Genomic DNA, 23,805 nt, shown 5'->3' with positions numbered 1-23,805 from the left:
GGGGATTTATTTTTTAATACTCATGTACAATACCCATATAAATATATTTAAGAGTACTAAAACTGATTATTTTTTTTCTTAGTGATTGCAAAATGTGTCTCAGGTATGCAGTTCATAAATATTTTTAATAATAAAGTTACATTTGGATGCCACTGTTTTAGAGTTCTTCTAAGTATCTTGGATGTAACACTACAATACTGTATTCCTGTTTCTCTCAATGTAGCAGAGGCCACTTAATGAAAATGGTATAACCCCAATGAAAAATTCACTGAAAAGCCATTGTAGAAATAAGAACTGCTTGTTTTTTCCTTTGTAAAATATGTAAGATAATACTAACGACCAAAAAGCATGGAACGTTAAGGGCCTTCCTGACTCACTTAATAGTTTGTTCTGTGGAAATAAAGAAATAAATAAAGTCAAGATAATACTATAAACTTTAAGTCTTAGTTTTATTCTCTAACTAGTAGGGGTTTTTTTCCTTACTAAGTTATGAAAGTGTGTAGTCTTAAGCGCTTATCTTGTGACGTTTTTCCCCCAAAGCCAAGTCCTTGCATTCCCTTTTCCATTCTGTGTTTCCTTAGTCACGTGGTAGGACTTGTTCTGCCGTTGACACTGCAATTACCCTTCTTTTCTTTGTTTGCTATGATTTTATGAAAGGAATAAAGATTGTAGTTCTCTCTCTCTCTCTCTCTCTCTCTCTAATGGCCTTATTTTGATTGCTTTCAAAAAGATGGAATGCATATAAACTCTCCACTTGCAGTAATTCACTTAAAAGTATTATGAAGTCAAACGTGTAGTTTAGCTTAGTTTCCTCTTCCTATATCTTGCATTGTATTTCTACCTAAAGAGGTAAGGTGGCAAAAATTTATGTAAGATAGAAGTATTATACATAATCCCGTTTCTTCTATAATTTGTTTTGGTCTGTGGAGACTGAAAATCCACTTTGAAGCTTTCCTCAACCCACTCCTCCAGTAAAGAATGAGCTGAGGAAAGAAAAATAGAAAAGGGTCTTGGATTACAGTTTATTCATGACAGCAGACTTTTGAGAACTGAAATTTGGTAACGTTGTGCCTTGTATCTACCTCACAGAGCTCTTAGACCTTCTACAGATGTTGAATTACTTTAAATCAAACTATAATTCAGGGCTTTCTTATACCTGTCCCCTGTTTCAGGTAAGTGAAGAACTAAACTCCTGTCAGTTTTCTGAAGGTGTTCAAACCTCTCTGCAGCAATGTTAAGAGCAACACTGAAAACCACTAAATGGCAAAGGTTTACATTTTCTGGGGAAAAGCTTGCCTGTATGTTTTATGGCGGTTTATAATCCATTCCAGTGTCTCGACTTATTGCAGGCAAATACTTACTTGCCATTTCTTTATGGCTCTAAGGCCTGGATGGCCTTGGCATCACACTATCATCTTTTTGTGTTGTGTCAAGCAGGAATGCTTTCCCGTTGAATAATTAAGTAGGTCCAGTAGGTAAATTGTCTTGGTTGAATCTCTTATCTAGCGCCTGTTCCCTCAGAGTATACTAAAACCAAGGCTGTTGAAAGAGAATAGTACAGTCTGCTTAATCAGTTCTAAGATTACTGTAGAAAAAATGTCCCTAAATGGTTGGGTCAGATAAGAAATTGATGTCTTTAGTGCTTTGGCTTCTATACTGTTAGGAAAATCTCTAGAATAATTTTACAGTTCATAATTACTAAATGACTAAAAGAATTAAATGAAGGCTGAGTATTTCAAACTACTCTTCGTTCTGAATGCTAGTGCATATTTATTAATTAATTTTAATCTAAAAAGTTACTAGTGTGAATTTAAAAAGTTACTAGTGTGAATTTAGTTTCCACAAAAGGCTATCTTTCTGTCTTCTTTATAAAAACACTTCAGATTTAGGCAGTCATTTTGTTGAGATGTGCTTCATTTTCCATCTCAACAATATGTGGTGATTTCAGTTGCCTCTGTTCTCTGCCAGGCTGAAAAGTTACTTTTCATAGTCTATCCTGTACATTTTTTAATTTTTTTTTTTAATATTCTTCACCAGAGGCTTTTTTCACTTACTAGAAATGTTGCTTCAGATTCCATCACATATTTTGCAGTGCATCATCATACATGCCTTTAAACAGAATTAACATTCAGGTTGTGTTAGGATAGTTCTTTATCAAATTTATATTTGTTTCCCCAGCCTTCTTTTAAGAGGCAGTATTTGGAGACAAGCATTGTGGAAAGCACTTACCCTGATAAACTACTAGTAAGTATTTTTCTTTAGCACTCCTGTCGTCTGAGAAACTACATAGATTTTCAGACTTTAGCTTGGTATTTCCATGTTCCTCTGAAAGTTACTGGCCTTTAGCTGAAATGTTATAACTGATGTTTAAAGATGGTTAAGGAAAAGCATTTTACTTTTTAATAAACTAAAAGCAGACAAATTTCAGTTGAGAGGAGGTAATTCATGCTAAGTGGACATAAAACAGTGGCTTTCTATTTTCAGTGCAAAATATGTTTGTGTCTTCCACTTGAGCATTTTGTATTCATCAGACTATGAAATATCATTGTAAATTATTGCCAGATGTTCAAATTAGATTAAGGACACATTCTTCTTGGAGTTTGTAGTTACTGAAATAATTTGTGACAGTTAAAGCAGGGTGCTTGGAGCATTACAGTTATTCTTCTTTCCGCCACCCACCCACTTGTTATTAAATGTAATTGTATATGATGATGATTCATTATTTGGAGACTGCATATGTGCTTCTTGGGTGGTTTATTTTGAGAGAAACTGTTCCTCACAAAACACTTTCCTTTAAAGTGACTTGCAGTTTTGTTTTGAGATAGCATAGCTTAACCTGTTTTAAATAGTGTTTGGTCCTGTTGTCATGCAATGAAAGTTCTTCAGACTCACGTTTTGATACTTCTGAAGGATTTTATGCTTGGATTGTATTGTATTGAGTGTGTTGAGGTTGAATATGTTGAGTATATAAAATAAGTTAGATGTGTAAAAATGTCTGGACCATTTGTGCCATCACCATTTCTCTTCTGATTTCCCTGTCTCCTTCACCTTTCAGTGTTCCGATTTTGTCCGCTTTTAATAGATTAATTCAAAGGGTATTAATTAAAGAGGAAACTGGAGGAATTGGCATAGTATTCTTGACTAGTTACTTTGTAAGGTAGAGAGTCATGATAATGTTGGCTTGATATTGCAGAAGAGAAGCTACGACAAACCTAATTTGTAGTGGGTTATGTGTGTATATATGATCCAGATCTTACTCATTAAGTATACAGTGCCTGTTGCATAGACACGTTATTCAATGTACTGAAGTTTCCATGTGCAGAGATAGTTAATGTCTGGGATGCTTGGGTGTTGGTTTTTTTTTGTTGTTGTTGTTGTTGTTTCATGACTTGCAGGTGTTACCAGTAATAATATCTGTAAACAAGAGATTTTCTATAATGTAAGAACAACAAAAAAAGTTGACTGTGAAGACAGTTTTTTGCAGAAAGGTGATTTGGTTTTTCTTCATAAATGTTAAAGCACATCTAATTACTTTTTTTGGTTGGGGTTTTAGAGGTTTGGGGGTGGGTTGGTTATTTTTAGAGATGTGGTTTTCTGCTTCTGTTGGCTTACTTTCTTAGAGTAATTTTTTTGTGAGGTTTGTAACAATGACAAGGCCTCTATTCATACTTTATTTTCCTCATATTAATAATGTCATTTGCAGGTTTCTTCCATGTCCCAGGAGAGACATTTATAGACTATTATTAAATAAGTGCATGTGGATGTTTCAGCTACGCATAATAGTTCATGTCAAATAGCAGCAATTTATCAGGTTGTCTTAGAATATCTTTAGAGAGCATAAATAGAAGAGGAAGTGTTTTGATCTGACATCTTTCCCACAAAATGTGCTTGTCTTTGGTTGGTATATCTAGATTTTCAAAGTTTTAGAGAAGTAATATTTGCTTCAGTCTTACACAAAGCATTCGGTATCTTTACTAAGTTAGTCAAGATGCATTTTTTTTTTTATAAGCATAGAAATGACAACTTGTTTTTTATTTAGTAGTGGGGGTGTTAGAATGTTAAAGATTTTGAGATTAATTATATATTCCTTTTAAAGATTAAGTACGGTGTTGAAGAGCTCTTTGCCAAAATGGAATACCTATTTCTCTGATGAGGGCAGGGGTGGTTAATAGGAAAGCAATAAATATGTGATGGCTGTGTAAGTTTGTTGGGTTTTTTCCATGCTTTTATGCATTTATTGTGTATGTCCCACATACTGAACATCAAAAATCATAGGGTCTTCTGACTTTGGACATGCTGTCATGCAGGAGGGTATCAGGGAATATCTTCATTGCTCAGAAAGATTGTTTAAGGTTCTCCCATGCTTATTAAGCACATTTATCGGTTTTCTTTTTGTTTTTGTTCTTTGTTATCCTATACGCACTAAGCATTTCTATTAGTACCTAGTTGGAAATGTTATTTCTGATTTTTTACTAGAAATGTTGAGAGCTTATTTCATGTAGGTTCATTTCAGTAGATATGAAATATTTTGCTGAAAAGGTTTGTGTAGTTAAATCACAGTATCTGGTTTCCTTTTTTAATTTGCTCCTCAGGTTGATCAGTTTTCTGATATCCTGGATGTTTTTGTTCTTTCCCTACATTGCATTTGTCCATATAGGACCTGCATTGTGGGTCAAATGGCATGTAGGAGAAAAGGAAACCAGTGGTGTTTAGCTATTGTGGTAACCTTTGTTCTTTCCCTGATGGAGCTTCTTCAGTGAACCTTTTCACTCTGTGACAGTGATGATGAACCTTCTTGAGTGCTAGCACTGGAAGTAAAATTTTACACGATATAACACAAACTTTGGTAGGGCTTCTGTTTGCTTGCTTTCCTTGGCCCATTCCTGTCCTGCTTCTTTTCCCTGTGCTCGTAATCAGCCTCCTCTTGATGTCTGACACACATTAGGTTACATTAGTAATCCTCCCTGCTGGGCATTTTTGGGGCCCAGCCACTGGAAATTACAGTATGAGTCATATTAGTTCCTTCATCGCTGGCCAGGGAGAGGAGGGAAGTAGAGTCCCCAGTGAGAGTTTTGAGTCTCCCATGAGTTCCAGGACAGTTAAAGGGGGGAGCTACTCAACAAAAGTTGATCTCTTGACCTGGAAGAGGACTTCCCTCCATATCAAGGAGGGAAGTACTGTGAATGCGAGTAGATTGCTATGTGTATGTGACTTTCATTATGTATTGCTTTTCTTATACATGGAGAAGCTTGCTGTGTTTTCATTTTGGTGGTTTGTGGGCTTTTTTGTTGTTGTTGTTTGGTTGTTTGGTTTTGGTTTTTTTTACTTTGTTCCTAACTTATTGACTAATTATGTGTAGACATAAAAATTTGTTGAAGATTAGATTTTAGAGCTTTAGAATCATAGAAACATTTAGGTTGGAAAAGACCTTTAAGATCATCAAGTGCAACCATTACCATAACACTGCTACATTCACCGCTAAAACATGTTCCTAAGCGCCATATCTACATGTCTTATAAACACCTCCAGGAACCATGACTCTACCACCTTCCCTGGGCAGCCTGTTCCCATGCTTGACCACCCTTCCAGTGAAGAAATTTTTCCTAACATCCAGTCTAAACCTCCCCGGGCACAACCTGAGGCCATTTCCTCTTGCCCTATCACTTGTTATTTGGGAGAAGAGACTGACACGCACCTCACTGCAACCTCCTTTCAGGTAGTTGTAGAGAGCAATAGGGTATCCCCTAAGCCTATTTTTCTCCAGGCTAAGCAACCCCAGTACTCTCAGCTGTTCCACAATAAGATTTGGTCTCTAGACCCTTCACCAGCCTGATTGCATTGCATGGGCTTCTTGTGAACCCAGGTGCAGGACCTGGCACTTGAACAGTGTTGAACCTCATACAGTTGGCCTTGGCCTATCGATCCAGCCTGTCCAGATCCCTCTGTCAAGCCCTCCTACCCTCGAGCAGATCAACGCTCCCCCCCGCCTCCAACTTGGTGTCATATGTAAACTTACTGAGGGTGCACTCAAGCCCCTTGTCCAGATCATCGATAAAGGTATTAAACAGACCTGATCCCAATACTGAGCCCTGGGGAACACCACTTGTGACTGGCCACCAACTCTTCTAACCTGTAGCATTTTAAAAAGTTCCTACTGTTTGTAAGCATATTTTGCCCATCATAATCTCTTGATCCTGTTGTAGAGCTTGTAGAATTACATGGCCTATTTATTTATTTTTTAAAGTAGTGGTTAGTAATTAAAAAATAGGTGTGGTTTAGCATATTTTATTTTAAAATATGTAAGCATACAGCATATACTTAATGTAGAGGTCCTGACTTTCAAGTTAAGATACCGTCTTTTTATGGGGCCATTCTGAGTTGCTTCATGAGCAGTTTCATTTTTAAGACTTTCCAAAATTGCTGTGTCCCTGCAGTACCTGTAAGCAGTTTTGTTTTGTTTTCTAATTGAAATTGTGATATATTTGCTTGTTTAAATTTTTTTTGTGTATTTACTTAAATATCTTTTACCATGTTGTAGTTCATAATTTTTTTGTACAGCTCATCATTCACAAGTAAAATCACATAGCATTTGTTTATTGGATATACGTATGTGTGCTTGACTTTGGGGATTTGTATGCCAAATTTTGTCATGAGTAAGTGTGCACACAGCATTTTGTTTCACTTAAACAGTTTCCAGATGTCACTGCTTGCTTGTTTAGGTTTTGATTATGTTTTCGTTCCCTAACAGCAAAGCATTAAATAATTTCTCGTAGTATTACTTAGTGTTCTTTCTGAAATTTTTGTTGATGGAATTTTCTTATTACATAGTAAAATAAGTCCAGCAATAGAGCAGATACTACACACACACACACACACACACCCCCCATATGGAAGCAGATGGTTTTGCTTACAAGTGCTCTTTAGTGCAAAGGAAGAGAATGCTGAATTATTTTCCCCAATCTGCGCAAGTGTTCATTTTTACTATATGTTTAGGACTCTATCTGTATTATGAGTGTAAACTAGATCTTTCCAGAGGTTTTCATTCAAAATTGATGTTCTCAAAAACTGGATGAATACTTTATTTATTTAAAAAAAAAAAGTTGGGGATGTTGGGGAGGGGGAACAGCTGACAGTTGGGAGGAGGGATAGAGATGGATCCTTATATTGCTGCTCCTTTCTGAAAAGTGGGACAATTACTCCTCGTAATAACATTACTCCTTATGGCACATAACTCCTTATAGTGGTTATAGTTAACTGATTTAATGTTACTAAGTTTATGTGTTTTGTTGAAAACATTTCCTGTTCTAGTTTGTGGCTTTCTTCTTCCTGAATTGAGAAAGCTCAGTGTATCTGCTGGTTGTGTGTTATTTGTATAGATCTCCCTTCATTGTATCTACCTTTCTTTTAGAAATTATGGAAAATAAAACTTCAAATGTTAGTTTGATACTACTCAGTGTAAAAGCTATTACTAATAGAAGGGATATGTTGTGAATGGGTTAAATACGTATTTCTAAGGAACTTTTAAAATTAATTGTTTTTTTCTGTATGGAGAACATAGTGACAACTTGCAGGAGAGTATGTTTGTTTCAAGTACAAACCTCACAAGAAGAGTTGTACGCTTATTTTATTATGTGCCACAGGGAATACTGCAAGTATGAATAACCTATGCAATATCCTTAAGGTGAACAGATATGCTAGCAAAATGTCTGTGGGATAATCTTGCCCAAGGCTTACATTATCCTAGTTTTATGGAAATGTGGTTGGAATGTAGTCTAGTTAGAAAACAAATGAGTGCTTTGTTTTCAGAGTTGAAGATAAAGAAATGTCTGATTACAAGTTAACTCTTATTTTTTCTAGTGATCTCAGATTTAGAGTATTTTATTATTTTTCTTGTCCATCCATCTATTTTCCATTTCTTGATTATTTTTTTTTTCTGAAGAATTACAAATTTTCTGTCACTTGGTATCTAATGTTTATTGCTTCACTCAAAAATGTTAATAGTGTATGTCTTAACTTTTTCAGGATTGTTGAATCACTTATAAATTTAGTATCTTAAATGAGCGTGTAATAAGGCTTTAGTTGATAAATTGCTGGCATTGAAGAATGCTTTGTAGAATTTTACAAAAACTGGTCAAGAAAATGTAAAATTATTTGACTTCTGATGTTTGGTTAGTAAAAGTCAAAAGATTTACTATTAGTTTGTGTATGGCGTAAAGAAAAAACTGTGCCATCCTGAAATTTTTGTTTTGAAAATGAAAAAGCAACTGATACTATGGCATAGCTCCATACAACCTAGTTTTACATACCGTAGTTAGGAACATATTTACTTGTGACCTGCATGTGTTCAGTGGAGACAAAGACACACCCTCATAAGGATCAGTTCCTTTTTCTAGGTGTAAATAGGGGAAACAAATGGTTTATATGTGTTTTGGTTCTTTTGTTGTTGGTTTTTTTTGTGTGTGTGTGTTTTTTTTTTTTAATGACATTTCAGCAAGTTTGTTTTAATGAATTGTCAGTAACTTTTGGATTTGATTATTCCTGCATTAGGATAACCATTAACTGAAGTTCTCTGTTGCATGAAAGGCGATGTACAGCACTAGAAGGTATTGTGTCTTATTTGTATGGTACTTAAAAATCCCATACAATTCGAGAAGCAGTAGAACAGAGAAAGATGGCACTATTATGGTATAAAATGTTACATAAATGGGTAGGAATTATTCTGGCTGCATATGGAATGGCAACAAATGATAATTATATACTTGCAGTTCAAAGTCTCAGGAGGTTTTTAGTAAATCATACAGTACTATCCAGCAAGTTAATTGTATCATTTTCAAGACAATTAAAGTTCTCTTTAAGATTTTGCAGTAAATCTCTGGGTAGTTTCCATAATACATTTAATGTTGCTATTTCTGTCACCACTGTCTTGTTACAGTATACTATAGTATTTTGCTACAGTAAAGCTAAAGCTAAAAGCTTCAGCAAAGCTATGGATGCTTTTGACATAAAAGTCAAATCAAGTTACATATGGAATACTATAAATGTAGTGTATACATGTGTATATCCTTTACAGTTGTTTATCCTGCATATCCTTTACAGACAGAAAATAATGCCAGTGTATCAGTGTAGTTGGTAAGAAATATCTTTGAAGTCAGATGTAGTCTCTACTGCTTATGGAGTTGAGCTTCCTTACTGGAAGTGGACAAATTCATACTGCCTTAGGCATGTACTGTTACAGAAATTTAAAATTAGATTGATTTAAAAGGTATGGATAAAATTTACTTCAAAATCAAGGTATTTTCTTTTTGAGCAGACCTTACAGATTCTTACCAATTCAGGATAGAAGTGTGTTGCTTGTAAAAAGAAATGTGTTTAGACAATGATGCCAAACATGGCCCCATCACGTCATGCATGTAATATTTTTGTTTTCTTCCTGTTTTGTTTGTTGCTGTTTCAGAACAATGCAACTGTTTCCATGTTACAGTAGAACCTGGTTAGTCTATTGGTTAAATACCCTGTAGTTCACCAACTTGATGGTTGTATCCAGAAATCAACGCCAAAACAGTACTTTCTCAATATGAGAGAGAAAAATTTGAAAAAGCACGTGTAAACATTTTCTTTACATTTTGGGATTGTTGTTTTGCATTTAAATAATTTAAGACGTTGTTCTGTACGTCTTCTATACGCTTTTCTAAGAATAGTCTAAATAGCAAACAATTTCTTACACCAAACAGAAGATAAAATGTTTATTTTAGATCTTTGTCACTTCAGTAACCTAGAAATATGTATATGGAGAAAGGGAGAAAGAATGAGAAAGAAAGAATGTAGCTTGAATGTCATTGTTCTGGTTTTGGGAGGTAAAAAATGCATATGGCCTTTCATATCTCGTGTGATTTTTTTTTTTTTTTTCCCCTTTCATTCGTGATTCAAGAATGAAGAAATACCTGATCCTTTATTTTTGAATTATCTCTGCCTTTCTCTCACTTCGTTTTCACAGGTGCCATGTAAAGTTACCAGTTCTATTAGAAGCTAATGGTTTTGGTCTTTAGGATAATTTAAAATTAATTAGAAATCTGGAGAACCTATTTTAAGTCCTAAATGTCCTTACAATCCATTGCAATGATTTTAAATTTTAAAAACTGTCATACTGTTTTTAAGTTTTAAAAAAATCAGAGCAAGTCATGTTTACTAAGAGAACATAGAACATAGAACCAATGAACTCTATACTATAAAAATGGTTCTCTGTTAGAAGGACATGGATTATCATGTGTGGGGGTTAACTTAAAAATGAAAAAGTCCTGAGTAGGGTTTGTTTTAACTCTTTGTGTTTTTAAAAAAGCAAATACACATGCATTCTGGTAAGAAGGTGTAAGTTCTACTTCAGCTTATAAGTAAGTATCCTCCTCAGAGATACTTTTGGTTGTTTTTAATCAATTGGTTCTAATATCAGAATCTGTTTCACACACCCATAACATTTGAATAAGGGCAGACTAATTTCCCATTCCATAAGATAAGTTTAAGGGAAAAGAGTGACTTAGGGGTATGATTTCATGGACTGAGCCGATGAGCAGCTGTTGGCTCTGGGAGAAGCAAGCAGTTCTTCCTCCCTAGTCCTGACCCTCCTGCCTTTTGAACCTGCATTACTTTAAAAATTGCAACTGTACATGTGAGCAAGAAAGAGAGAGGAAAAGTATAAATAAGAGTGTTGAAAAAGTTGAAGAAGAGAAAGAAAAACAGTTTTAGTAGCAGGACATTACATTGGTGCAACTGTCTATGGCACTACAGCCCATGTGTCAGAATTGGTTGTAAATTTGAGGGTGTAACATAGTTGATTCCTTTGTTTAGTTACAAAAGTTTTAATTGTAGTGTTCTGATACACTTCAGAAGATCTGGGCAAGTTAATTAATATCATTAACCTTCTAAATGGTATGTTAAAAGGTTAATTTAAAAAACCCTTTTATCATATGATTATTATAACATTTTTTAAAAACTAACATTTTTGATTGCTGTCTTTACAGTTGGTTATGTGTACTTTTAGCCATCAGTGATACATTGCTGCAATGCCTTACATGATATGTGAGCATACTATAAGTATATTTTTCCAAAAATGTAGTTCTGCCCTGACTCCTTTAAAGGCACATTAATAGGGCTGAGTTTAATTATCGGACAGCAGTGAGGAGTCAGCTCTGTGCAGGTCTAGCAGTATAACCTTGAATCCCACTTGTCTTCTCACTCACAATTTAACCCAGAAATTTGTATGGCTGTAGGCCCAGTCTAATGTAAATGTGTTGTGTACTGTGAAAAAAAATGTGAGCATCTGCACTCTCACAAAGATTATTCTGCAAGAAGATTACTGTGAGGGGAACAGATATTTTAAGTAACAAGCATAACTTGCAAGGAAAATGGATCAAGACCAAATATGTTGAATTATTCTGTAATAGACACTTCAAAAATGCTCTTGTCACAATGAAAAATCTGTATTACTGGCAATTTCTATTTTACTTGGAATTTTCACACCTCATTTGATAGTAATTTTTGAAATTGTGCCCTAAAGCTGCTCTAAGATTGTATGAATATTAAAAATGTTACTTTATTTAAATGAAAAATTTTCTTTTTTTCACAGCATCCCATTTTCATTCTTAGCTATTATGGAGCTTGAAGAATCCATTTAAGTATTCAGATAAAGTAAAAGTTTAAGGAAATACTGTAGACACTTTAGCCAGTGATTCCACCCCACCCCCCCCCTTATAAATAATAGGATATGTAATATATTGCAGTTTAAATATTTAAGTTTAGCTTTTTCTAGTAAACATGAATTTTTCCATATGGCCATAGTGTAGTTGAATTTAATTGTCTAGTTTCTTTTTTTTTTTTTTATACATCTGTAAAATCTTAGTCTATTTTTGATTGATACAAGTGCAGGTATGTAGAAGCTGCAAAAATAAAAAAATTAAGTACTCAAGGTGATCAACACTGGATGACAAGGCAAAAGAAGCAAGTTTTAAGAGAGGAATTTAACCAGCAAAACAAGAGATCACTTGGTGTGCTAACAGCAGGAGACAGCTGTTGCCAGCATAGTGGGCAATGCAAAGAGGCATTAAATCTGAACCGGGAAATGGGAGTTGAAATGCACATGAAAGCAAAGCTCATTTTGCAAGGAAGCCAACACTCTTCCTTTTTACTGAGTCCAGCAAGTTTTTCATGCATTGATTACGTGAGTGAAATGAAAACTAAAGCTTTTAAACTGAAACAGTAGTTTGACATTACTGAAATGGAAAATGTCTTCTGCTTACTTTGCCTTCTGTCTCTTCTTTGTCCCATGATTCCTGGTCCCACTCTACTCTTTCATGCCTCCTTGCACAAGCTCTGATGCTCATCCCTTAATAGCCCACAGAGAGCTATGATTGAAAAGCCTTAGCAGTAGGGCCATGGAATAGAGCAGAATTTTCTGTTCATAAGCAGGAATGGACAGAGGTAACTAGTCTGCAGGTGGCAAACGGTTGGAGCTGCTCACCTGTGACTTCAAGCCACAGCCTCAGTGTATGTGAGCAGAACATTCAGCAAAGCTTTTGTATAATGCGTAACTTCTGTCCTGCTCTTTACTGTCATTCACCTATTGATTGTTCTCAGAATTTATACAGTAAGTACTTCAAGGACTCATTAAAAAAAAAGTTTCTGAACAGTTCTTTTGAATGCACTGAAAGAAGTCTTGTAGCTGAAATTCAACGAGAGAGTTTTTAATGAAATATAAATTTACTCTAATATTGTTAATTTTAAGAGTAAATTAATAGTTAAAGTATTTTAAATGCTGCATTTATAACTTTGTTCTGCAGCTATGGAATCCATTGAATTTTTTTATGTAAAAGCACAGTGGTAGTCAGTTGGCTGGACTGAAGTTACTTGCTGATTCACTACATTCAGCTGATAAAGTGTGGTGGTGGTACAAGCTCTTCAGAATATATGGGTCCAAAATGCACTGAGCATGCATATATACCCATTTTACACTTTAGTTCTTGTGTGTCTTATGTGATGGAATAAAAATTTCCAAACTAACAGCAAATTTTTATGGCAAAAAATGTGAATAGAAGATGAAATTCCCAGTGACGTATGCTTCCCTGATTGCCATGGTTTTTGAATACCTGAAGAATGCTGTCCTTCTCCACATTCTCTTTGTCATTCTGACCTGTTACTGCAGTAATTTCTTTGTGCGGTTCATTGTTTGCACTGTAAAACTTTACTTTTTTTCCGAAGGATCCGCCAGTTTTTGCTGTCTTTTGCAGTTGTGCTTAGTTGGTATCATTTAATCTCAGGGTACAGAGTCCTAAGTGGGCATTGTGCAAGTACTAGAAAACTCAATCCTGGATCTAGGAATATTAGATAAATAATGAATAATAAGCTGAAAGATGGAGATAATATATGTAAGTTTTTGGAGTGATGTACTAATATGAAACCTCTACTGGTAATACAAGGAGAATGGAGATGATCTGAGAGAGGTTTGTGGCCACCTTTGCTTTATAAAATGTAATCTAGATTTTACATGGATAAGGAAGTAGGAAATGGAACAATTTAGAATGAATCACAAGTAACTGATAAATTGAAAGGAAGCAGCAAGAAAGATTGGAAAAATAGAGTTGGTGACAAGGTGTGTGACCTAATTGCAAGGTTATAGTGGAAAAAATGTAGGCAGCTGAAGTTTTTAGGTTGAACAGAAAAAACAAGGAAGTGAACATTAGAGATCGTAAGTTTTGCCTACAAAGGGTAGATGCTGTTCCAGAAGAGAGACTGCAGTTTTGAGCATGGGGTGGAGAGATTTTAAAGTGAATTGAGATGAAGGTGACACCCCCCCCCCAAAAAAAAAAAAAAAAAAATCCTTAAAATGGAAATAAAATAAAATGGCAACAGAAGAAAGATGAAAGATCAGTGGTGGTGGTGGATTGAGGGTCAGTGATCAAGAAATGGTGGAAGAAAAGAAACGCAAGTACTTGCAAAACAAGAAACAATGTTTAATAAATATATGTCTTAACATTCTCCAAAATAACACCTTGCTAAATCCAATTAGGATTAAATGTGAATACATGAGACACAAGAAGCAAATGACGATGTGTCATCTGATGTGGAGATGGCAGGCTTAAACAAGGTGATCAGTAACTCTGTGTGGGGAGCCACTGTGCCTATATAGAGAAGTATGGGGGAACATTTGGAAGGTGTTCTGTTGCTAATTTATTCTTACTGTTATTTGCTGCATTGCTTGCTTTCATTTCATTCAGAGGCTCAAGAAAGTTAATGTGGTTTCACATTTCACTCTTGCCTGTTGTAATAAAAATATTTAAATTGGAATGCAATCTGAAGCTTTCATTTCTATGTGTAAAGACAGCTACACCAAAATACAAATGTGTAAGACAAATTCTAGTTTTAATTTGATTTTACTGAATTCAAAGTAACAACATTAACTTTTGAGAGTTAAAGATTTGCTGCTCTAAAAATTTACTCTGATACACTTATTTGTAGAAAGGGGTTGGCTGTTAGAGGTGGGAGGTGATGCACTAAACTATTTAATTTCTGTTCTTTTTGAGCAAAGACTACCAAGGTTAGAAAGAAAAGATTCATGCCTATTTCGCTGCAGTCTCTTGAAAACACTGGTATGCATTGCTAAATTTTCAGTTATGCATATATGCCATTTAGTTTTACAGTTCTGGAGAAATCCAAATATTGAGCACGTAAAAGTTCACCAGTTTATTCTTGAAGAGTGAGCTCTTCTATGTTAGAATGAAGCTCTGGCAAAGAATTTTAAGAAAACTTGCAGTTGCATCTTTTGTTACTCTTTTGGCAAATAATATGGAACTATTTTCAGGTATTCGCATTTCTTAGAGTATACTGAAGGAGCTAAAGGTGCTTGGAACACTTGAGGCATCTAGCTTACCTTTTAACGTTTTGGTGTTAAAACGTTAAAAAAGCTTGCATTGTCACTGATGGGAGATTACTTCATATACTAAGCTGAGGGTTTGTACTAGGGCTAACAGTATTGCAAAGTGGGTATTTTTTTGTTGTTGTTGTTAGACATCTGCTTTTCTATTTCTTTTTCTTTTGGATAATCAGTGTCTCCAGACCTCTATATAAGGGAATCGATAGTGCTGCAAGCAGTAAAAGAGGTACACTGAGAAGAGAAGTTTCATGGCAGAATTCCATGGTTCTTGGCCTTTGGCTACAGTGAAACTAAAAGATATAAATCAATTATGCTGTATTAAATCATGCTGAAAATCTGTTTTCTTCTACAGTTATTGCAGACTCTTTGTAGTAGGGCTTAATCTGTTGTTCTGGAAATATATCCAAGACCACAAATGTGCCATGTAAATAGGAGACCATACCATGAGGAATGTGGTTGTCTGTAACTGTTATTTTTAAAATGCATGTTTATTGATATTCAAGCTGATTCAGAAAGAGACATTTCTTGAGCAAGATCTGACTTTTCACGACAGAAAGAAACTTAGGCTGCAGATTTTCCTTTCTGTCTCTTACAGTAAGAATTTTACTGCTGTGACTTGTTCACTGTTACATGCATGTTGCAGTCTTTAAGACAGTTCCTGGGTGTTGGAATTGTTGAACTTTTAATGAATCATTTAATGTTCTTGGTTTGTGTTCCTGTATGTTCCTATGTTGTGAATGAAAGGGAATTAAGAAATACATACGCAGTGCTTTTGATTTCTTACAGGATGTTCCCTCTGGACCTACCTGGTCTTTGCTACAATGTAGTATTAGGATATTAAAGAAATGGAAGTATAACTGTTTCCCTGAGGCATCATTTGACAATCATACTTATGTTCAGAAACTTTTTGAATTTTTTTCAGCCTATAATTTTTCCTCCTGTTTTTTTTTTTATCAACTCTAACGCTTTTAAAATTCTTCTCTACCTTTAATGTGCACCACCTTCAAATAATCCACGATAGGAATGTTTTTCATTTCACTATTTCATGACCAAAGTAAATACAGAGCTATTTTAATCTTTCTTTGTAAATCACTCTCCAGTGCCTTGATTATTTTTGTTGGTTTTATCTCTCAATTCCATGTAATTTGTCAATATATTTCTGGTAATGAGATGCCTTGGAATGAATGCCATATTGAAGTATGTAATTATCTCTCCACTCATTATTTAGAGGTTATATTTATTACTGCTGCACTTAGCAAAGTCATGCCTAAATTGCTGTCCACGATACTTGTACGCTTATTTCATTATTACTGCATCACAGATTTGTATTTACTGCTTCAGATCTGTGTTTCTAGCATGCATATTGCCAGATGCTGTTCCTTGCATTTCCATTTCCTAATTCTTTTATTTCATTTCCCACTCATTTCTAAATTCCCAAAAGCTCGTATTTCTCCTGCTCTGGCATGTTATTGAGGTTATCTTGGTTCTTGAGTTTGTTGTCTGTATGACTCTTTGAAAATAATTTTACTTTAATATATATGCTTTTTTCCTGCAAATATTTAATAAGTTCTGCCCTAGGGATTGAGTTTTGAGATTCTCCTTCTTGTTAGCTTTCCTAGGCTTGAAAAACCCACTCCCATAATGTCAATTATTTTCAGAAGTGGTCATCAACACAGAAATAGCAGTTGCTATGTGTGTAAGAATTCATTTGTGTGTGGGGGGGGGGGAGCTCTGTGTGTTTGTATGTATGCATAATGTATTTTCCTACTATTCCATTTAAAACAATGCTGTTTGCCTGCAGGAGGAGGAGGAAGAAACATATGAGCAAACTCTAGAATTCCGCAGAGGAGGTGATGGTCAGCCAAGACGGTCCACACGACCTACTCAACAATTTTATCAACCCCCAAGAGCTAGAAACTAATAAATAAGAAATAAAAGGTAAATATATAATATTGACATGTTATTTATGGGTTTAGATTTAAAAATAAGTAGATCTGGATTGTTCTGTACTTCAGTGTTCTTCAATCTTTGTGGAGTTTGTGAGAGAACTTTCTGCAACTTTTCCAGTATGTTGTACAAGAACCCTCAGCACTGGGTTGCAGATGATGAATATTTTGATCAAAGAAATTACTGTAATCACCATTTTGCAAGCAAAGAGAGAACTTAAAATTCCTAGAAAAAACTTACTCTTTATTAAAAAAAAATTAAGCACACGTGTGACGTACTTTCTTTGATAGTAGTAATCTCTTTATAAGGAACAAGCACAGAGCAGTGGTTGCTACACCAGTGGAGACTTAGTGATAATAAATCCAGGTCTCATAATTTAAGTGGAAGTTTTATGGTTGTGTCTTTTTAATTTAGAAACCACTTGTGATCACCTACATGGAAGATATGTTTGGCATATTGCTTCTAATTTTTTCTTGGGGATATTGGTGTATTTATGATAGAAGTTGGATATCTGTTTCTCTGGATTTTGTGGCTGTAGGTAGAGTCTTAACACACCTGTGGGAAGAGGGCAATAAAAACACTTTGACAAATAGCTTTTTAACTTTGCTTTATGTAAGGACTCATGTCAGCAAGCTTTTACTTGATATTTTTTTCACCTGAGAACAGTAGCAAATCTCTCTTTCACATACATTGGACCAACTTTGCTGAAATAAGCAGGTGTAGTCCCTGCTGAACGCCATACTGTCTGTCTCTGTCCAGGGTCCCATATTCTAATTCTGAAGAGCCATTTCTGTGAATAGTCTTTCTATTCTTTTGCTTAACATGGGAAGAAGAATTTGCAACACTAAAATCTAAAATCTGTGTACCTCCTCATTCAATGGCAAGCTCAAGGCCTAGGAATATTTGTAATACTCTGAATCCTAAGGGTATACTTGCACCTATACTTTATCGATTAGCAGAAATGAAGGGAATATATATCCTCAGAAAATACACCTGAGATGAACATTCAAAAATCTAAAATGGCCATTCAGATAAAACAGTATAATTATTTTACTAAAAGAATCAAGCATGCTGTACTGCTTTCATTTTACTTGTGGATTGTCTAAATCTTTACTTTTCAAATGTTGATTAAAAGCTTATCCTGAATAAAGAAAGCTTTGTAAAGTTGCAGGCTATTTGGTCTACATCTACAGTATGTCTTTGTTTTGAATCTGTTGTTCATTTCCCCCACCCCACCTCATCAGTTTATTTTTCCAGAGCTCTTTTTAGATCCATTCCTTACCTTGCTCTAGTCTTCCAAGTTCAGGGTGCTTCTGATCTCTGCAGCTTTGGATATTTCTGACATGCAATAATGTATGATTTTGCTTTTTTAATCATATGCTGAAATACCTTTTTCATTTTGGGGAGTACTGGCAATGTAAGAGCAAAATTTATTCCTGACTCTTGACAAGGTGATAATTATTCTATTTTTGCACATATAAGTTGATTTTTTTCATTTTAAGTGTATCAATCAGTATCAATAAACATGTCATGAGATAATTTATGCAGAAATAGTTCTGGCATGTGCACTGATCTGAGCTCTAAACCAGCTCAGTTTGCTCAGAGGAGTGTCAGTGTGATCAGCCAAATGAAATGGGCTCGGGATACACAGCAGTTAAAAACGAGGGAGATTTTTTTGTGTCTTTAGGTACTATTTTTTATATGTCTCTAATATTACAGTATAAGTCTGGAAAGCTATGTTTTGGCCTTGGTCACCTGGGAGAGGGGAGAAAACAGATATTGAGAGAGAGTGATAGAAACTCCTGTATCTCAAGAAGAGCAAACAAATTGTTGGCAAGTAAGGAACAACCTAAGGCACAGGTGGTTGTTCCTTGCGGGTGTTCTCATACCTTGCTTTGAAGATTCTAACAGGACCCTGATGTAAATGGATAGCAGACTCAGTATCAAAACCTACCTACCATAAAAAATAGTTACAGCCCTTCCCCTGCACCAGTTCAAATACTATTGTTTTCTGTCAGACATCTCCAGATAAAGGTGTTAAATTCAGGTGGTAAGTAGTGTCAGCAAGTAGCAATGGATTCTTTTTATCGGGGGGGGGGGGGGGGCGGGGAATAATTAAGGTGTATTTTGGAAAATGAAGCTGAACATAATTTTTCAGCTACTACTTACTTTAAAAAGTGCATCTTTTATTGACAATATTTTCAGATATGTTCTTATCTTCATTATAATTTAAAACTCGGTTGAAGAGATGAGGTATTTCTTGTGTCCTTTTTTGGCCCAGGACTGTTTACTTCAACATCTGCTAAAGTTAGATAGTGCCAGTTTGCCATCCAAAACTGAATTTACCCTGTGCAGTGTACAACCAGCATTAGCTTAAACCTGGTAAATTTTGGTTACTTTTGTAAGTCTTAACTTTTTTGGAATATTATGCACTTTATCTTCTGCAAAACAAATAGCAAATATTGTAGGAGTTATACATACCTTAAGTAGTTATTACTTATATATATATATATTACTTATATATATATATACTTATATATTATATATATATATATATATATATATATACTTATATACTTATATAAACAGCAATTCATCATGAGAAAATCGTGCTTGATAGGAATATTCATTCCCTTTAGATCTAAACATTCAGTGCAGTCTTATTTGGCTGCCATAACTTAATTGTCTTGAACTTTTAAGTGGAAACTCTAAGTAGCTAATATATAATCAATTAGAGTATTTGTGTATTTGATACTAAAATGATTTGCTAAATCTGGCTATTTTAATCAGCTCCTTTATCAGATTCCAGTCAAAACAACAGGGGGTAATGGTTTTAAACTAGAAGAGGGGACATTCAGACCAGATACAAGAAAGAATTTTTTTATGATGAGGGTGGTGGAATATTTAACAGGTTGCCCAGAGAGATGGTAGACGCTCCAGCCCTGGAAATGTTCAGTCCTGATGGCTGGACAGGGCTCTGAGCAACCCGATCTAGTGGAAGGTGTCCCTGCCCATGGCAGGCTGTTTGGACTAGATGACTTTTAAAGGACCTTTCCAATCCAAACCATTTTATGATTTTGTCTTTCTGAAGGGCTTCATGCCACACTGTTCTGTGCTTGAGTTAAGAACAATTGCTGCAGACTTGCAGGAAGTCTTCACTTGGTGTTTATTATGAAGATAGAGCAATAGAGTAGTCATGTTAAGGTGAAGTAAGAGAAGTATGGGCTAGTCAGTGCCCCACCACGGTTGCAGTTGACCTAGAAATGACCATTTATTAATATCCAGCAGTGTGAAGCAGAGAACATTAACTCAGAATTTTATTAAAGTACTGCATTGAGAGCCCTTGAACTCAGTCTAGGTTGTTTAGGGTATGAGTTAAATACTGTCTTTAAACAGGTCTGTAAAATAAGATATTCCTCCTAGAGAATCAAGATATAAGAATTAGAATCTAACAATAATAAAAATACATCCTGAGCTTACACTTCCTGTATAGAATGTCCTGACAGTATGAAAAAGAAGGGGGAACAAGTAATCGGAAAGGAGTGTTTTGAAGTATCGTAGCTTTTGGAGGAGCTTGAAAGAACTGAAGAGTGTGAACTTACGGGTGCTTGGTCGTTATCTGTTTCTTGGGTGTTCCTTTGCAACAGGGCAGAATTAATCTACACCTTGTCACACTTGCTATAAAATCTGTATTGAAGTCTTTACCACTGGAGAAGCTGCAATTTTTGTGAGAAGTCATTGCTAGAAAGCATTCTTTCTTTTTATTATACTGATTGTGTTTATTGCATTGAAATGCAACCTTCTGATTTATGCTTTTAAAGACTTGTGTCTCTGTGAGTGCTGAAAAGCAGATACCTGCTCTTTTGGAGGAAGAAGATGAATGAACAGTAAAGCATGTGTTGCACAAAGAGCAGAGAGTTTTTATGCTTATCTACTGTATTTTTTTTTTTTTTCATTTAGAAACCACCTCACAGTGGGGAGAGATTCACTGGCAGCTCCAACTTGCTGAAGACTCTAGAAGAATTGCTGTCTTTTTCCAAGTAAACAGGGGTGGATCAAAGAAAGCTCATGTGAGCAGAAGGAATTTGGACCTGACATCACAAGAGACTTTTTTAAAAGTTGTTAGTTATGTGAAGCTGAATACTTTTTACATGTGAGAGGCAAATTGTCATTGCTGCCATCAATAAAACCACAGTGCACTATTCTATTCTTTGCCTTGCATTCCTTTTATTGAGCCTCCATTGTTAGTTAATATAATACTAATGTATCATGATTTTTATTCATTTTGAATTGATTTTGGTTTTAATATTGTTTCTATTAAAGTAAAAGTAAAACTTATATTTTCTCAAAAGCAGACAGGATTGGGCCTTTAATTTAGATTTGAGGCTAGCATTAGTGAAACGTGTTAAAAAATTTCAGTTGATTATTGTACAGTGAAATTCTGAATAGGTTTTGACTGTTTTCCATGTTTATTTTCCAAAGTTGCTAAAGGCCAAATTACAAGTTTGCCTATTAATGTTTTTCATGATCTGTGACTAAAAAGTTGAAGGGGAGAAAAAAAAATATCCGTTTCAGTAGTCATTTTCTAAATAATTTTAGGTACATATTTTCTTTTTAGGAATATTTATATTACAGAAATAGAAATGTTTCTAGAAGGTACAGGAAATTAGTTTAAACAAAAAATAATGCAAGATGCATATGAGTATTTTAAACGTAAATCTGTGTATACATGCACACATCTGCAACCTGTTGGATCGTAGGTTCTAACTTTCTTGTAACTTTAAATTCTGTTTTTATTGTTTCATAGAATTAGAATTTTTTTCACTTATCATTGATGCTTGAAAGAATCTTATGTCAAACTACTTTTCATTCCAAGCTGTATCTTTGAGACTTAAGTGATTATGACAAATAGCTGAAATTTCACTATATCTTTAGCATAGAAGCACTCAAGATCTATGTACCATGCAAATCCCTTCTAAGCTTTATTCTGACCATTTAAGACTGAAATAGCACTTATGTTTTGAGGTAGTTCTGTAAAGACAGAATTCTATCTGACATTGGTATAAATTGTACAATTAATTCTACTGAATTTCTCTCTTGAGTGCTCCTTACAAAATTCTTTTTGGATAGAACCCCGTTTATTTGGATGAAAAGAAGTTTAATATTGAGGATGTAATTGAATGTATTTGCAGTACATAATGTGGATTACTGTCCGAATGCAGTCAAATCTTACCCATCATATAAATATTTTCAGGATAGTAAGGAATCAAATGGTTTGCTGCCTTAGTGGATCCTAAGCGGCTTCTTGAGAATTATAATGCAACTCACTAATAATTCTAAAGAATTTTAGAAGCTTAAACCATGAGCTGTATAATGTTTAAGTCCTTCACTGTCAACTGGCAGACAACATATTTTGTTAGATTTAAATTAGAAACCACTTTCCAAATACTATGAATCATCCTGGTGAGTTCTGCTAAATTGTACCAGAAAATAAATAAATTGTAGATCTAATACATTGGATGTTGGATGCTTTACTTCCAGAATTATTGCTGAGACCACTGATAGCAGCTATTCAGCTTCATAAAGCAGTGCAGCCGTAGCTTCATTTGAAAAAGCAGTTTTGATTTTTCTTTGCAAATAGACTGTGCGCTAAACGAGCCCTACAATCAGTGTACCAAAGCAACTTGTGAAGTCAAAATAACTTTGGTGTTCTTTTGAGATTTCATACTTGCTGTGAACTAAATCATAAAATTCAGAAAAATGCAGTCTGATGTAGTGAACTTTGAAAAATAAAGCCTACTTAAGAAAATTTTAAGACTGTAGCAATCCAATGCAGCATTCCTATGTAGTGATTGTGGCATTCTGAAATTGCTACGTGTATCTGCAGCTGTCTCTAGGCAAATTAAATATTCAAGAATGTTGGTTTTCTTTGTAAAACAGTAGAGATGAGGTCCTGGTCTTCTCACTGGTGCTGAGGAACTGGAGAGCCAGAGTAAGCAAACAGCTGGAGAGTTTCCTTGAAGAGACCTGTTGGTTTTGTGTGCTTTACGATTCTGCAATAACTTCTCTTAAAAGCTCTGCCTATTTAGGATCTGAAGAGCAGTGACTGAGTAGATAAAAACTATTTGTATCAATGTGTTCTGAAAAGCAAGAATTCATATATTTGTCCTCATTGATTCTTGTATCTGGAAACAACATGATGATGAACTAGGTATGTATATAGATTATTTTCTTGATTTGCATAATCCATCAAAACCACAAATATAATAATTTGTCAGTCACAATGTAGTAGAGTTTATATACACAAGAACAACTTTATTTAGCTTTTATGTCCAGGAAAAGTAATCATGACTAGGAAGATCTTCAAAACTGATGTAAAAATTAACTTCTGGGTTGTCAAAAGAAAGCTCCTGAACTTTGTGGGGCAACATCCATGTGGTTAAAGAAAAAAGGCTGATGAGGAGCACTGGATCCTGATCACCCACACTATTTACTAGCTTGCTTGATTTCTGAGTCTATTTTGGAGTGTTCTTGACTAGCTGTTTCTAAGACAAACCTGTCATAAAGAACCTTTGCCCTTGGCAGGTGTGACATGAGCCATCTGTGCTTCTTGACCTGTGAACCAGTAGGTCCCTGGTCCATGGCTGTCCTCACTAGGGTAATAGATACAGCTTCTGAGCATTTCTGTCTTGAATTTAGGAATGGAATTTTAATGAGATGTTTTCATTGTCCCTGGACTTGTATACAACATTTTTAGATAACAGGAATTTAAAAAAAGGCAGAATTTCTGATTTAAATTATTCTAAAAGTTATGTGCCAATGTGCCAAGTTGGTAATGCTATCATTGAATAAAATTTTATTCCCCCCCGTTGAGATATAACATCATTTTGAAACAAAGAGTGGAAATGTTCTGTGTTTCTCTTATGTGTTTTCAGAGT

General features: G+C 35.0%; 1 protein-coding gene across 5 annotated transcripts in view; it reads left to right on the top strand.

Moving 5' to 3' along the window:
* TDRD3 (tudor domain containing 3) overlaps positions 1–21,074 on the top strand; it is a 108,947-nt gene extending 87,873 nt beyond the window's left edge. For 3 of the 5 annotated variants that reach the window (XM_013299944.3, XM_055801473.1, XM_027788105.2), the window contains 3 exons: positions 2,179–2,244; positions 16,722–16,858; positions 20,828–21,074. In XM_013299944.3, coding sequence (XP_013155398.1) covers positions 2,179–2,244; positions 16,722–16,841 — 186 coding nt within the window. In that variant the 3' untranslated portion in view covers positions 16,842–16,858; positions 20,828–21,074. The remainder of the gene's footprint in view (positions 1–2,178; positions 2,245–16,721; positions 16,859–20,827) is intronic. The other 2 variants (XM_013299945.3, XM_055801474.1) reach the window with 1 other exon arrangement.
* The last annotated feature ends 2,731 nt before the right edge of the window (positions 21,075–23,805 follow it).

The sequence above is a fragment of the Falco peregrinus genome, chromosome 4 (assembly GCF_023634155.1).
Source record: "Falco peregrinus isolate bFalPer1 chromosome 4, bFalPer1.pri, whole genome shotgun sequence".
Lineage (NCBI taxonomy): Eukaryota > Metazoa > Chordata > Aves > Falconiformes > Falconidae > Falco > Falco peregrinus.
Note: the sequence above shows the minus strand (reverse complement) of the source record. Positions and strands in the feature narration are given on the sequence as shown.